This window comes from Nerophis lumbriciformis, linkage group LG20 (genome assembly GCF_033978685.3).
Source record: "Nerophis lumbriciformis linkage group LG20, RoL_Nlum_v2.1, whole genome shotgun sequence".
NCBI lineage: Eukaryota > Metazoa > Chordata > Actinopteri > Syngnathiformes > Syngnathidae > Nerophis > Nerophis lumbriciformis.
The window spans coordinates 9,708,052-9,725,954 of record NC_084567.2 but is presented as its reverse complement, the minus strand read 5'-3'; the positions used below and the strand labels follow the sequence as shown (position 1 = coordinate 9,725,954).

The following is a 17,903-nucleotide window of genomic DNA, read 5'->3' as shown; positions in this document are numbered from 1 at the left end:
GGGGGAGGTGGACAAAAGACACATTTAAATTTAAATCAAATTAAATAGTTAGTTGATTTAATATTACACATATAACGGCCACTATTTACTTTTGTGGGGGTGGACACAAACACACACACATTATGATACTTAATTAGATGATTATTTATGTTATTATTACCTGTATTATGGCCACTATTTATTTTTTTGGGAGAGGGACAAATGCAAAGTGATATTTAATCTAAATTAAATTAAAAAAACATTGATTCTAACATCACTTGTGTAACTTTTTTTTTGGGGGGGGGGGGGGACAACATAAATAATCATATTAACGTTAAATAAAATAAAATATTTATTTATATTAATATTGCATGTACAACAGCCACTTGCTTTTTTGGGACGGGGACAAAAGCAAAGTTATACTTAATTTAAATTAATCTAAATAATTATCTACAGTGTTTTAATTTCACTTGTATAATGGACACTATTTCATTTTTTTAGGGGGGTGACAAAAAACATATTGATACTTAATTAAAATTAAATAATTATTTATATTAATATCACTTGCATAAGGGCCACCATATATATTTTTTGAGGGACAAAAGACACAATGATACCATATTTAAATTAAATTAAATAATTATTTATATTAATATTACTTGTATATTGGCCACTATATAATTTTTTAGAAGGACAAAAGACACAATGATAGTTCATTTAAACAAATGAAAAAATTATTTATATTTATATTAATATTATTTGTATAACAGACACTATTTATTTTTGAAAGGGACAAAGACATAATGATACTTAATTCAAATTAATTAAAAAAATAATTTTATATGAAATCCCTTGTTTAATGGCAACTATTTTTTGAGGGGAACAAAAGACAGAATGATACTAAATTAAAAAACCGATACACACTACTACGTCATTTTTTTGTAAAAGTGACGTTTTAATGACAAATACTTAAAAAAAAATTATACTTAACTAAAACAAATCCAAGCAATTTTAAACATAACTATACTTGGTTAGGACAGAATAACAGAATATTATTATTTCTTGTCAAATTTACAAACGCATGAATATTTACCATAATTAAAACAATACAAAAATTAATATTTATGATTTTTTTGATTTTTTTTATTGTACATTGGCCATCGTTTTGTTGGCAAATACGTAATAATTCAGATAAAATGAAATAATAATATTATTTCTTGCATTACAGAAAGTCTTTGCAAACAATGTTGTTGTGCCTTTGCTGCTTATGTTGTGTCTTATTTATTATAGTAGCAACCATTTATCATTAAGACTTCATAGATATAAAGGTATGCTATAAATGATGATTAGTGACGTATTTGGGTCACAAATCGATTACACTTTATGACATTTCCATCCAATATAAAGGATGAATGGCAGTTATTGTTCGATGATTATTTTGACATTTTTAAAAAAACATAATAGTTTGTAACAGGCTTCATAATAAGTGCTCGGCTTCACATTGCATCAGACTACTGTAGTTTATTATAATAATATGCAATAATAACCGTCCGTGACTTTGCTCAAACAGATTTAATCAGAGTTCTTGCCAAAAGGTTGGCCTGTAAATGATTGAGTTGAGAGGTAACACCCGCGTGACCTTTGACCCGCGCTCCTGAAACGTTTCTTTACTGGATCGGAAGTACTTTGATCACACGGCACAATGTTTGATGGGGTTTTTTTATGCCGCCACTTCATTTCTGCTATTTGCAAGTTTGTTTATATATCTATTTTTCAGGTAGAAAATTTGATCTTTTCCGAAAAATATTAAACTTTTCTAGAAAGAAAAAAAAAAATTCTCCAATGTACTGTATACTTAAAGAAAAAATTAAAAAAAAAATGTCTGGAAAATATACAGATAATTTCTAGAAAATATAAAACTGTTTGAATGAACAAAAATCCAACTTTTGTTGATAATTTACAACTGCTTTCTTGGAGTTGTATGACTTTTTTTTTAATGGGTTAAAAACATAAATATAATTATTTTTCTGGAAAATACACACATTTCTAGAACAATGTGACACTCTCACTGTAAAATATACAACTTTGTTTGATAACATGCAACAGTTTAACTAGAATTGCACAACTTTTTTTTTTTCTCAAAAATGTTCAGTTTTTGTCAGAAAATAGACAACAGAAATATGTGGAGTGGTTTATCTGAGTATTATGCAACTGTTTTCCTCAAATAGCACAACATTTTTGTAAAGAAGCCTGGTAGATATCTGACTTTTTCTATACTGTATGAATTTATGCTACTTTTTTTTTTTTTTTTGTTAGAAAAAATACAGTACAATTTTTCTAAAAATGTAAGACTATTTTACTGAAAAATATGTGCTCCTTTTTTCTAAATACAATGAAACAGTTTTTCTGTACTTTTTTTTTCCAATGGAATGATTTTTTTTAAGTATAGCTCTTTTTCTAGAAAATAAACAAAATATTTTAAAAGATTTGCAATTTGTTTTCTCCAGAAAAATAAATGACTAATTTCTAAAAATAAATAAAAAATGGTAAAAATAGGACACTTATTGTAAAATATATGCCTTTTTTGATATCATGCAGCAGTTTTCCTGAAATTGTGTTGTAAAGTACAACCTTTGTACCCAAAAATAAACCTCCCAAAAATCTTCAGAATTAAAAAAAAAAAATTCTGAAAAATAAACAAATAATTTCTAGAAAATGTGAGACTGTTACTGATAAATATATGACTTTTTATATACTGTAAAAATGTTACATATGCTACTTTTCTTAGAATTTTTTGTTAGAAAAAATAAAGTACCACTTTTCTAAAAAACATACGACTATTTTACTGAAAAATATGTGCTCCTTTTTTTTTAAATACAATAAAATTGTTTTTCTGTATATTTTTTTTTCAATGGAATGATTTTTTTTTTAGTATAACTCTTTCTAGAAAATAAACAAAATATTTCAAAAGATTTGCAATTTTTTTCCCCCAGAAAAATACAAAAACTAATTATTATGCAGCAGTTTTCCTGAAATTGCACAACGTTTATGTAAAGTACAACCTTTTTACTCGAAAATAAACCCCCAAAATCTCCAGAATTAAAGAAATAAAATTCTGAAAAAGAAACAAATTAGCTCTAGAAAATATGAGACTGTTACTGGTAAATATTTGACTTTTTCTGTACTGTAAAAATGTCACTTTCACTACTTTGTTAAAAAAAAAAAAAATCTGTATCAGAAAATATACAGTACCTTTTTTTTTTAGAAAGTATAAGACTATTGTACTGATTTTTTTTCTTTAAGTACAGCCCTTTTTCTTTGAAATAAACAACATATTTTAAAAGATTTGCATTTTTTTCCCAGAAAAATAACCAACTAATTTCTAATATATATATATATATATATATATATATATATATATATATATATTAGAAATATATATATATATATATATATATATATATATATATTTCTAAAATATATATATATATATATATATATATATATATATATATATATATATATATATATATATATATATATATATATATATATATATATATATATATATATGACTTTTTTGATATTATGCAGCAGTTTTCCTGAAATTGCACAACGTTTTTGTAAAATACAACCTTTGTTATCGAAAATAAATCCCCCCAAAATCTCAATAATAATAAAAAAGAATTCTGAAAAAGAAACAAATCATTTTTAGAAAATATGGGACTGTTACTGGTAGATATGTTACTTTTTCTATACTGTATGAATGTAACTTATGTTTCTTTTTTAGAATTTGTTTTTGTCATAAAAAATACAGTACCACTTTTCTAAAAAATATAATATAAATATGTGCTCCTTTTTTCTAAATACAATAAAGTCATTTTTCTGTATCTTTTTTTCCTCAATGGATTGATTATTTTTATGTACAACTCTTTTTCTAAAAAATAAACAAAATATTTTGAAAGATTTGCAAAAAAAAATTTCCAGAAAAATAACGGAGTAATTTCTAAAAAAAGAAAAAAAAAATAGGACACTGACTGTAAAATATATGACTGTTTTGATATTATGCAGCAGTTTTCATGAAATTTCACGTTTTTGTAAAGTGCAACCTTTTTACTCGAAAATAAAAATCCCAAAAATCTTTAGAATTAAAAAAAAATATATCTGAAAAAGAAACAAATAGTTTCTAGAAAATATGAGACTGTTACTGGTAAATATATGATTTTTTCTACACTGAAAAATCTAACTCTCACTACTTTGTTTAAAAAAAAATCTGTATCAGAAAATGTACACTACCATTTTTTTTAGAAAGTATAAGACTATTGTACTGATTTTTTTTTTCTTTAAGTACACCTCTTTTTCTTGAAAATAAACAAAATATTTTAAAAGATTTGCATTTTTTTCAGAAAAATAACCAACTACTTTCTAAAAAATAAAAAATAAAATAGGACACTTACTTTAAAATATATGACTTTTTTGATACTATGCAGAAATTTTCCTGAAATTGCACAACGTTTTTGTAAAGTACAACCTTTTTACTCGAAAATAAACCCCCCTCCCAAAATTTCCAGAATCAAACAAAAATATTCTGAAAAAGAAACACATAATTTCTAGAAAATATGAGACTGTTAAATATGTGACTTTTTGTATAATGGAAAAATGTAACTTTTGCTACTTTGTTCTGAAAAAAAATCTGTATAAAAGAAATATACAGTACCATTTCTTTAGAAAGTATAAGACTATTGTACTGATTTTTTTTTTCTTTAAGTACAGCTCTTTTTCTTGAAAATACACAAAATATTTTAAAAGATTTGCTTTTTTTTTTTTCAGAAAAATAACCAACTAATTAAAAAAAAAAAAAAATAGGACACTTACTGTAAAATATATGACTTTTTTTATATTATGCAGCCGTTTTCCTGAAGTTGCACAACATTTTTGTAAAGTACAACCTTTTTACTTGAAAATCTCCAGAATAAAAAAAAAAAAATTCTGAAAAGAAACAAATAATTTCAAAAAAATATGAGACTTTTACTGGTAAATATTTGACTTTTTCTATACTGTAAAAATCTAACTTTTGCTACTTTGTTCAAAAACAAAAATCTGTATCAGAAAATATACAGTACCATTTTTTTTTAAGTATAAGACTATTGTACGGATTTTTTTTTTCCTTTAAGTACACCTCTTTTTCTTGAAAATACACAAAATATTTTGAAAGATTTGCATTTTTTTCAGAAAAATAACCAACTACTTCCTAAAAAAAAATAAAAAATTGACACTTACTGTAAAATATATGACTTTTTTTATATTATGCAGCCGTTTTCCTGAAATTGCACAACATTTTTGTAAAGTACAACCTTTTTACTCGAAAATCTCCAGAATAAAAAAAAAATATTCTGAAAAGAAACAAATAATTTCTAAAAAATTGTGAGACTTCTACTGGTAAATATTTGACTTTTTCTATACTGTAAAAATCTAACTTTCGCTACTTTGTTCAAAAACAAAAATCTGTATCAAAAAATATACAGTAACATTTTTTTTTAAGTATAAGACTATTGTACGGATTTTTTTTTTCCTTTAAGTACACCTCTTTTTCTTGAAAATACACAAAATATTTTGAAAGATTTGCATTTTTTTCAGAAAAATAACCAACTACTTCCTAAAAAAAAAAAAAATTGACACTTACTGTAAAATATATGACTTTTTTTATATTATGCAGCCGTTTTCCTGAAATTGCACAACATTTTTGTAAAGTACAACCTTTTTACTCGAAAATCTCCAGAACAAAAAAAAAATTCTGAAAAAAAAAAAACAATTTCTAGAAAATATGAGACTGTTTACTGGTAAATATTAGACTTTTTCTATACTGTAAAAATCTAACTTTCGCTACTTTGTTCAAAAACAAAAATATGTATCAGAAAATATACAGTATCATTTTTTTTAAAGTATAAGACTATTGTACGGATTTTTTTTCCCTTTAAGTACACCTCTTTTTCTTGAAAATACACAATATATTTTGAAAGATTTGCATTTTTTTCAGAAAAATAACCAACTACTTCCTAAAAAAAAAAAATGACACTTACTGTAAAATATATGACTTTTTTATATTATGCAGCAGTTTTCCTGAAGTTGCACAACATTTTTGTAAAGTACAACCTTTTTACTCGATAATCTCCAGAATAAAAAAAAAAAATTCTGAAAAGAAAAATAATTTCTAGAAAATATGAGACTGTTACTGGTAAATATTAGACTTTTTCTATACTGTAAAAATCTAACTTTCGCTACTTTGTTCAAAAACAAAAGTATGTATCAGAAAATATACAGTACCATTTTTTTTAAAGTATAAGACTATTGTACGGATTTTTTTTTTCCTTTAAGTACACCTCTTTTTCTTGAAAATACACAAAATATTTTGAAAGATTTGCATTTTTTTCAGAAAAATAACCAACTACTTCCTAAAAAAAAAAAAAATTGACACTTACTGTAAAATATATGACTTTTTTTATATTATGCAGCCGTTTTCCTGAAATTGCACAACATTTTTGTAAAGTACAACCTTTTTACTCGAAAATCTCCAGAACAAAAAAAAAATTCTGAAAAAAAAAAAACAATTTCTAGAAAATATGAGACTGTTTACTGGTAAATATTAGACTTTTTCTATACTGTAAAAATCTAACTTTCGCTACTTTGTTCAAAAACAAAAATATGTATCAGAAAATATACAGTACCATTTTTTTTAAAGTATAAGACTATTGTACGGATTTTTTTTCCCTTTAAGTACACCTCTTTTTCTTGAAAATACACAAAATATTTTGAAAGATTTGCATTTTTATTTTTATTTTTTCAGAAAAATAACCAACTAATTTCTGAGAAATATTATTCTTTTAATAGGAAATATGAGTACATTTTTGTCTCCACAATATAAATAAATGTTTGGGGTTTGCATTCTTTTAATACAAAACCGCCTAACGATCCCCCTCCCCCTTTCAATCTGTGCAACATGAATTTGATTGACAGGCGGCGGCACTCACCTGGTCTTTCTCCGGCTTGTCAGAAATGTCGTTGAGGCTGCTGGAGGTCAGGTTGCGGTGGGTGGGGGAGGGGCTGCCTGTTCAAAAGCACAACAACCTTGAGGAGAAGGCCTTTGGAGAACCTCCACCAGGACAGAGGGAGGATGGGAGAGAAACACCGACACCCCCCCGAATAAAAGTCACCACAAAGAACCCAGAAAAACCAGCAGTGCAGAAAAACTTGCTCTAACTGTAAAAATCACACCAGTTAACGTTAACTTGCCGGATAATGAACACTAGAGTGTAGCTCTAGCCATCAATATTACTAGTAGACCAAATAAACATTTACAACCTCAAAATGAACACAGTCCCGAGCATTGTGGGTAATAACGCCTTTGTCAGTGTGATGCAGCCTCAAAGAATAAATACCTTCCGGTACTGGGTTTAGCTGCCGGGGTGCACCCTGGGGGGGTTAAGGAAACATTTAAATGTAAAAACAACCAGGTTAGGACAGGTTAGTAGCGCTCTACTACTACTACTACCCTCATTGGCCACTACACACTCCTGCACAATCACATGGACGACAAATAAATGCCAACAAACCAACTGCTAACAAAATGTGACTCCTTTGTTTACAGTTTTGAGCAACACATTTCACAAATTAACCAAAAAGTAAACTAACAAATAATGAGCGAGGATGTAATATATTTAAATTGCCTTTTTTGGGCTATTCTTTAACACTAACTAATGAACTAACTAATAATGGTCACCTAACCAACAAAAAAAAACATCGACAAACTAACTCTCAATCAACTACTAATGTTGTCTGAACATTGCAATACAGGCATAGTGTTTGTGGAACACTAACTAACTAACTAACAATGGCTTTGACAACCCAATACATTACCAGTTAACTAACCAATAATTACCTACCAAAAGGACAACTAATTAACTAAATAACTCATATCATCTTGAAAAGCACTAACAAACTAACCAACAATGGCTTTGACAACCCAATAAATTACCAGTTAACTAACCAATAATAACAGCTGCATAGGAACATATTGTTAAGTTATCAACATCACTCACATATTTTGCATAATCATTCTAACTAACTAAGTAAGTAAATACGTAAAGAACTAATTATCCCAAATAATGACCCATTATCCAACAACATCAAAAAATTGCCTCCCAAAAGGACAACTAATTAACTAACACAATAACAACTCATTATCTTGAAAAACACTAACGAACTAACTAACAATGGCTTTGACAACCCAATAAATTACCAGTTAACTAACCAAACATAACAGCTGTATAGGTACATTTTGTTAAGTTATTAATATCACTCACATATTTTGCATGATCATTCTGACTAAGTAACTAACTAAATACATAAATAACTAATTACCCCAAATAATGACCCATTATCCAACAACCAACTTAATACATAAAAAAACTAACCCACTAACCTCCGTACCAAAAGGACAACCAATTAACTAACACAATAACAACTCATTATCTTGAAAAACACTAACGAACTATTTAACAATGGCTTTGACAATCCAATAAATTACCAGTTAACTAACCAATAATAACAGCTGTATAGGTACATATTGTTAAGTTATTAATATCACTCACATATTTTGCATACTCATTTTAACTAACTGAATAAATACATAAAGAAGTAATTACCCCAAATAATGACCCATTATACAACAACCAACAACTATTTAACTAACTAAATAACAACTCATTATCTTGAGAAACACTAACTAACTAACTATGGCCAAAAACACCTGCTAACCAACCAACTAACCAAAAAATAACATCACAAAAAGTAGACGGTTGCATTAACATCACTTATGTATTTTGCCTAATAACCATCAACAAACTGACTCTGATTCAACTAGTGGTGTTGTGTAATCATTGTAACTGTAACTAACTAACTAACTAACTAAATTACAATGGTCTTAGCTACTAAAAAAGATTCCTCTTAACCAACCAAAATAACAGCAAAATAAGTACATATTATCATTTCATTACATCACTATTTTGCATAATTCCGAATAACTAACTAACCAAAATAATGACCCATTATATAACAACCAACTTACCCACCAAAATAACAACCAATTAACTAACTATCAGGAAATAAAAACTCATTATTTCACAAACTAATTAACTCCAAACAAACTGACCAAAAAAAGTATGTGCTAACTAATTGATGATGGCTTTTCCAACAAATAAAATTACTAGTTAAGCAAACAACTAACTTAACTAATCCCAAACAACCAAGGGATTTTAAAAAAATTAACAGAAGTTATGCATTTCCGCTGAATACTGCTAACTCTAAAAAATGAAAAAATGTACCAACTAACTAACTAACCAACCTTAATAAGTAATAGCTAATTAACAGCTAATTAATGAACCAACCAATATGTTAGCTTATTAAAGATAACAACCACTTAAGAGAACAAATATTTCACTGTCGAATTCACCAACTAGTTATCTTACAAACAAATTAATTACCAACAAACTAACCGCAAATAATGACACATTACCTTATTGATGATGATTAAATTAACCAACTAAAAAATGACCAGTTAACCAACCACCTTACTTAGCAAAAAATTCCAAGCAATTCAGTAATTTTTAAAAAATAACAAAAGTTATGTACTGTATATACTGTACATGCGCAATACAACTAACTCACTCACCAAATGACTAACTGACTAATTAACCAAAAAAATTACTAATTAATGAAACAACCAACTAATTAGCTTACCAACCACTTAATACAATAAATATTTCATTCACTAATTCACCAACTGATTATAATAGTCTTACGAACTAATGAAGTCCCAACTAACTAACTAGAGTAATAACCCCAATAAGTGACAACAAACAAGCCTCAACTGCTAACTAACTAGGGAATAACCCAACAGACTACTAACTAAGTAACTAATGCTGAGTTTTGCTGAAGTGGCCAATATGTCGACGTTAGAGGTGTTAGAAGTCTGCCGCGCTTACTTGGTCTTCTTACACCCCAACAAGAAGACCAAGAAGTGGTTCCGATCCAGTTCTTGTTCCTGATGTTGTGTCGGTGGGAACGGGACAAGATGATCGGGAGTCAACTTACTGAGCCAGTCCATGCTGGCGCTCCTTTGGCTCTGCAAGTCCTCCATGGAGATGCCCCCCGACAGGCAAGTCATCGAGTTCTCCAAAGGACTACGGGCTTGTTTTTGGTTGGTTGGTTGGTTTGTTTGTTTGTTTGTTTGTTTGTTTGGTTTTTAGGGAGCAGCGGCAGGTTAGCAGAGGCGGTCCGGTCCAGCAGAGATGGTGGAGGAGGAAGACAGAGAGAAGAGAGAAGCCACAAAGCCACAATTTGAAGGCTGAGCCCACCCAACCAAAGGAAGAAGATTGAGTTATTTCTACAAGAATCTACCAAGTCTCTTTCTGCAATGGAACCTCCAAAGCAAATTCACTACCCAGCAGGCACAAGACATTGATACAACGTTGATTACACATACATGTCCTTTAAAACTGACTTTGAAACAACGTTGCAAAATAGTTCTGTTTGTAAATTGAGACTACGTTGATGTCTAACGTTGGATCCACGTTGTTGGTTGGGAAATGACCGATTTTCAATGGTCAAATCAACGTCACAACCTAAACGTCGTCAAAATGTATGTTGTTTCATTGTTGTATTTGTGTTGTAAAATATTGGTTGGAAAATTACCAAAATTCAAGAATGTGACATTGATTAAACGCTGTTAAAAAGTATGTTGTTTCAACGATAGGTTTGAGTTGTAGAATACTGGTTGGGAAATGACTACATTTCAATGGTCAGATCAACATCCTGAACCTGACATTGATTAAACGTCAAAAAGGATGTTGTTTTAACGTTGTATTTGTGTTGTAGACTATTGGTTAGGAAATGACCAAAATTCAAAGGTCAAATCAACGTCAGAACCTAACATTGATTAAACATTCTCAAAAGGTATGTTGTTTCAACGTTAGGTTTGAGTTGCAGAATATAGGTTTGGAAATGACCAAATCTCAATGGTCAAATCAACGTCACAACCTGACATTGAATAAACGTCGTCAAAAAGTATGTTGTTTCACTGTTAGGTTTGAGTTGTAGAATATGGGTTGGGAAATGACCAAAATTCAATGGTCAAATCAACGTCACAACCCGAGATTGAATAAGCATCTTCAAAATGTATGTTGTTTCAATGTTGTATTTGTGTTGTCAAATATTGGTTGGGAAATTACCAAATTTCAATGGTCAAATCAACGTCAGAACCCAACATTGATTTAGCGTGGTAAAAAGCATGTTGTTTCAACGTTGTATTTGTGTTGGAGAATATTGGTTGGGAAATGACCACATTTCAATGGTCAAATCAGCGTCAGAACCCAACATTGATTAAACGTTGTCACAAAAGTATGTTGTTTCAATGTTAGGTTTGAGTTGCAGAATATGGGTTGGGAAATGACCAAAATTCAATGGTCAAATCAACGTCAGAACCTAACATTGATTAAACATTCTCAAAAGGTATGTTGTTTCAACGTTAGGTTTGAGTTGTAGAATATGGGTTGGGAAATGACCAAATCTCAATGGTCAAATCAACGTCACAACCTGACATTGAATAAACGTCGTCAAAAAGTATGTTGTTTCACTGTTAGGTTTGAGTTGTAGAATATGGGTTGGGAAATGACCAAAATTCAATGGTCAAATCAACGTCACAACCCGAGATTGAATAAACATCTTCATAATGTATGTTGTTTCAATGTTGTATTTGTGTTGTCAAATATTGGTTGGGAAATGACCAAATTTCAATGGTCAAATCAAAGTCAGAACCCAACATTGATTTAGCGTGGCAAAAAGCATGTTGTTTCAACGTTGTATTTGTGTTGTAGAATATTGGTTGGGAAATGACCACATTTCAATGGTCAAATCAACGTCAGAACCCAACATTAATTAAACGTTGTCACAAAAGTATGTTGTTTCAACGTTAGGTTTGAGTTGCAGAATATGGGTTGGGAAATGACCAAATCTCAATGGTCAAATCAACGTCACAACCTGACATTGAATAAACGTCGTCAAAAAGTATGTTGTTTCACTGTTTGGTTTGAGTTGTAGAATATGGGTTGGGAAATGACCAAAATTCAATGGTCAAATCAACGTCACAACCCGAGATTGAATAACATTTTCAAAATGTATGTTGTTTCAACATTGTATTTGTGTTGTACAATATTGGTTGGGAAATGACCAAAATTCAATGGTCGAATCAACGTCACAACCTGACATTGAATAAACGTCGTCAAAAAGGATGTTGTTTCAGCGTTGTATTTCTGTCATAAAATATTGGTTGGGAAATGACCAAATTTCCATGGTCAAATCAACATCAGATTCCAACATTGATTAAACGTCAAAAAGGATGTTGTTTCAACGTTGTATTTGTGTCGTAAAATATTGGTTGGAAAATGACCAAAATTCAATGGTCAGATAAACGTCAGAACCTGACATTGAATAAACGTTGTCAAAAAGCATGCTGTTTTAACGTTGTATTTGTGTTGTAGAATATTGGTTGGGAAATTACCAAAATTCAATGGTCAAATGAATGTCAGAACGCAACATTGATGAAACGTTGTCAAGAAGTATGTTGTTTCAACGTTTAATTTGAGTTGTAGAATATTGGTTGGGAAATGACCAAAATTCAATGGTCATATCAACGTCAGAACCTGACATTGATTAAATGTAATCAAAAAGTATGTTGTTTCAACCTTGTATTTGTGTTGTAGAATATTGGTTGGGAAATAACCAAAATTCAATGGTCAAATCAACGTCAGAACCTGACATTGATTAAATGTCGTCAAAAAGGATGTTGTTTCAACGTTGTATTTGTGTCGTAGAATATTGGTCGGGATCTGACCAGATTTCAATGGTCAAATCAACATCAGATTCCAACATTGATTAAACGTCAAAAAGGATGTTGTTTCAACGTTGTGTTGGGAAATGACCACATTTCAATGGTCAAATCAACGTCAGAACTCAATATTGATAAAACATTGTCAAAAAGGATGTTGTTTTAATATTGTATTTGTGTTGTAGAATATTGGTTGGTAAATTACCAAAATTCAATGGTAAAATCAAGGTCAGAATCCAGCATTGATTAAACATCGTCAAAAAGTATGCTGTTTCAATGTTGTATTTGGGGTGTAGAATATTGGTTGGAAAATGACCAAATTTCAATGGTCAAATCAACGTCAGGAACTGACATTGTTTAAACATTGTCCAAAAGCATGTTGTTTCAACGTTGTATTTGTGTCGTAAAATATTGGTTGGGAAATGATCAAATTTCCATGGTCAAATCAACATCAGATTCCAACATTGATTAAACGTCAAAAAGGATGTTGTTTCAACGTTGTATTTGTCGTAAAATATTGGTTGGAAAATGACCAAATTTCAATGGTCAAATCAACGTCAGAACCTGACATTGATTAAACGTTGTCAAAAAGGATGTTTTTTCAACGTTGTTTTTGTGTTGTAGAATATTGGTTGGGAAATGACCACATTTCATTGGTCAAATCAACGTCAGAACCCAGCATTGATAAAAATGTTGTCAAAAAAGGTGTTGTTTCACTGTTAGGTTTGAGTTGCAGAATATGGGTTGGGAAATGACCAAAATTCAATGGTCAAATCAACGTCACAACCCAAGATTGAATAAACATCTTCAAAAAGTATGTTGTTTCAATGTTGTATTTGTGTTGTCAAATATTGGTTGGGAAATGACCAAATTTCAATGGTCAAATCAACATCAGAACCTGACATTGATTAAACGTCGTCAAAAAGAGTGTTGTTTCAACGTTGTATTTGTGTTGTAGAATATTGGTTGGGAAATGACCAAATTTCAATGGTCAAATCAACGTCAGAACCCGACATTGATTAAACGTCGTCAAAAAGTACGTTGTTTCAACATTAAGTTTGAATTGTAGAATATTGGTTGAGAAATGACCAAAATTCAATGGTCATATCAACGTCAGAACCTGACATTGATTAAACGTTGTCAAAAAGGATGTTGTTTTAATGTTGTATTTGTGTTGTAGAATATTGGTCGGGAATTGACCAGATTTCAATGGTCAAATCAACATCAGATTCCAACATTGATTAAACGTCAAAAAGGATGTTGTTTCAACGTTGTATTTGTGTTGTATAATATTGGTTGGGAAATGACCAAAATTCAATGGTCGAATCAACGTCACAACCTGACATTGAATAAACGTCGTCAAAAAGGATGTTGTTTCAGCGTTGTATTTCTGTCATAAAATATTGGTTGGGAAATGACCAAATTTCCATGGTCAAATCAACATCAGATTCCAACATTGATTAAACGTCAAAAAGTATGTTGTTTCAACGTTGTATTTGTGTCGTAAAATATTGGTTGGAAAATGACCAAAATTCAATGGTCAGATAAACGTCAGAACCTGACATTGAATAAACGTTGTCAAAAAGCATGCTGTTTTAACGTTGTATTTGTGTTGTAGAATATTGGTTGGGAAATTACCTAAATTCAATGGTCAAATGAATGTCAGAACGCAACATTGATGAAACGTTGTCAAGAAGTATGTTGTTTCAACGTTTAATTTGAGTTGTAGAATATTGGTTGGGAAATGACCAAAATTCAATGGTCATATCAACGTCAGAACCTGACATTGATTAAATGTAATCAAAAAGTATGTTGTTTCAACCTTGTATTTGTGTTGTAGAATATTGGTTGGGAAATAACCAAAATTCAATGGTCAAATCAACGTCAGAACCTGACATTGATTAAATGTCGTCAAAAAGGATGTTGTTTCAACGTTGTATTTGTGTCGTAGAATATTGGTCGGGATCTGACCAGATTTCAATGGTCAAATCAACATCAGATTCCAACATTGATTAAACGTCAAAAAGGATGTTGTTTCAACGTTGTGTTGGGAAATGACCACATTTCAATGGTCAAATCAACGTCAGAACTCAATATTGATAAAACATTGTCAAAAAGGATGTTGTTTTAATATTGTATTTGTGTTGTAGAATATTGGTTGGTAAATTACCAAAATTCAATGGTAAAATCAAGGTCAGAATCCAGCATTGATAAAAATGTTGTCAAAAAAGGTGTTGTTTCACTGTTAGGTTTGAGTTGCAGAATATGGGTTGGGAAATGACCAAAATTCAATGGTCAAATCAACGTCACAACCCAAGATTGAATAAACATCTTCAAAAAGTATGTTGTTTCAATGTTGTATTTGTGTTGTCAAATATTGGTTGGGAAATGACCAAATTTCAATGGTCAAATCAACATCAGAACCTGACATTGATTAAACGTCGTCAAAAAGAGTGTTGTTTCAACGTTGTATTTGTGTAGTAGAATATTGGTCGGGAATTGACCAGATTTCAATGGTCAAATCAACGTCAGAACCCGACATTGATTAAACGTCGTCAAAAAGTACGTTGTTTCAACATTAAGTTTGAATTGTAGAATATTGGTTGAGAAATGACCAAAATTCAATGGTCATATCAACGTCAGAACCTGACATTGATTCAACGTTGTCAAAAAGGATGTTGTTTTAATGTTGTATTTGTGTTGTAGAATATTGGTCGGGAATTGACCAGATTTCAATGGTCAAATCAACATCAGATTCCAACATTGATTAAACGTCAAAAAGGATGTTGTTTCAACGTTGTATTTGTGTTGTATAATATTGGTTGGGAAATGACCAAATTTCAATGGTCAAATCAATGTCACAACCTGACATTGATTAAACATCGTCAAAAAGGATGTTGTTTCAACGTTGTATTTGTGTCGTAAAATATTGGTTGGAAAATGACCAAAATTCAATGGTCAGATCAACGTCAGAACCTAACATTGAATAAACGTTGTCAAAAAGCATGTTGTTTTAACGTTGTATTTGTGTTGTAGAATATTGGTTGGGGAAATGACCAAAATTCAATAGTCAAATCAACGTCAGACCTGACATTGAATAAACGTTGTCAAAAAGCATGTTGTTTCAATGTTGTAATTGGGGTGTAGAATATTGGTTGGAAAATGACCACATTTCAATGGTCAAATCAACATCAGATTCCAACATTGATTAAACGTCAAAAAGGATGTTGTTTCAACGTTGGATTTGTGTTGTATAATATTGGTTGGAAAATGACCACATTTCAATGGTCAAATCAACGTCAGAACTCAACATTGATAAAACGTCGTCAAAAAGGATGTTGTTTCAACGTTGTATTCGTGTTGTAGAATATTGGTTGGAAAATCACCAAATTTCAACGGTAAAATCAACGTCAGAACCCGACATTGATTAAACGTCGTCAAAAAGGATGTTGTTTCAACGTTAGGTTTGAGTTGCCCCACGTCAGGACCTATTTCAAGAAGTTCTCAACATTGTTTTAATGCGTTGTGTCTGCTCGGTAAGAAGTGTTTCTGCTGAGGAACTTATTGTGTTGGACTTTAGAGGTTCCACTGCGTTCAGAGGGGGACATTATTTCAGGAGCGCACACGTCTTTGGAAAGAAGGTCTTTGACAAAAGTGTCATTTATCCTTGACAATGTCGTAATCACTTGATAAGAGTGTTCCAGCGCCATCGGGAACAGCGAGGGCTTTTGTTTTGATAGAGTCGTAAACATTTGTGATAAATGCACTTGAGAGTCATAAAAACAAAAAACTTTCCAAAGATTAATGGCTGGCAACAGATTAATGACATTATCTATGAACACGTGACCGGCAGCGTGCAGTCAGAGGCAAGGTGGCGCTGTCTGGCACCCTTTCGCTGGACACAACATTAGGTACACCCCACACAAGAAGGGGTCCAAATATTAGAGGAGTCATTAACGAAATAAAATCTAAGGGAGGTGGAAAAGGTGACAGCAGTCCATCCTGCCTATGAAAATATGTGGGTTATTAATAACTAACTAGTTGCTAACTAATACAAAACTGGGTCAGTTTGTCGCTTATCTTTGGCAAATGTATGCAGCGGACACTTCATTAGGTACACCTTCAAGAAGTTCTGTTAGCGATATTAATAAGGTTTATAGTTATTATTGAATAACACAATATTTCATCAACAAACAGATGATAAATAAGTCATGAAATAAGTATATTTGTACATTGGGTAAGTCAAATATTTTCAGTCCAATTAGAATTTATGTAAAATATGTATATTTATTTCGAATATTTTGCCATTTGCAATCCCTATAAAAACAGTCTTGATCTCACAAGAACGTTTCTTTGCAATTTAGCTGTCATTTTTGGGAGAGAAGTCATCATTTTACCAGTAAAAACATTGTCATTTTATGTAAATACATTTGTAATGTCAATATTTCACGAGAAAAAAAGTGGAATTTTAAGTATATTTTGATGGAGGTTTTTTTCACGGTTTATTTGGCTTTATTTTTATTTAATTGTGGCCAAAAAAAAAAGCCATCTATAATCAAATAGTCTTTATGTTTTTGGCCTGCTTGCAAAACAAGCACCCATTCTCTGCACTTATGTTATGCACTTACTTTGTGCACTGTAGTGCACTTAAATTGCGCACTTAGTTAGTGCAATTATTTTGCGCTTAACATACTACCCACCTACCTTGTGCCCTTACTTTGCGCACTAAACGTGTGCACTTAACCTGTGTACTTAAGTGCCCTGAAAGTGTGCACTTAGTACACTTATTTTTTTGCACACTTAATTTGTGCACTTATGTTACGCACTTAACTTGTGTACGTAGGTGTACTTTACCAATGCAATTAGTTGGTGAACTTCATGTGCGCACTAAACTTGTGCACTTAACATGTGCACTTAGGGTATGCACTTATTTCCTTTACTGAACTTGCAGACTTTATATGTGCACTTTAATTTTGCACTAAGT

General features: G+C 30.7%; 1 protein-coding gene across 1 annotated transcript in view; it reads right to left on the bottom strand.

Moving 5' to 3' along the window:
* The window catches only part of slc4a4a (solute carrier family 4 member 4a), a 187,917-nt gene that overhangs the window by 68,618 nt on the left and 101,396 nt on the right, over positions 1-17,903 (bottom strand). Inside the window, exon 8 of the mRNA XM_061980408.1 lies at positions 7,008-7,084. Coding sequence (XP_061836392.1) covers positions 7,008-7,084 — 77 coding nt within the window. The remainder of the gene's footprint in view (positions 1-7,007; positions 7,085-17,903) is intronic.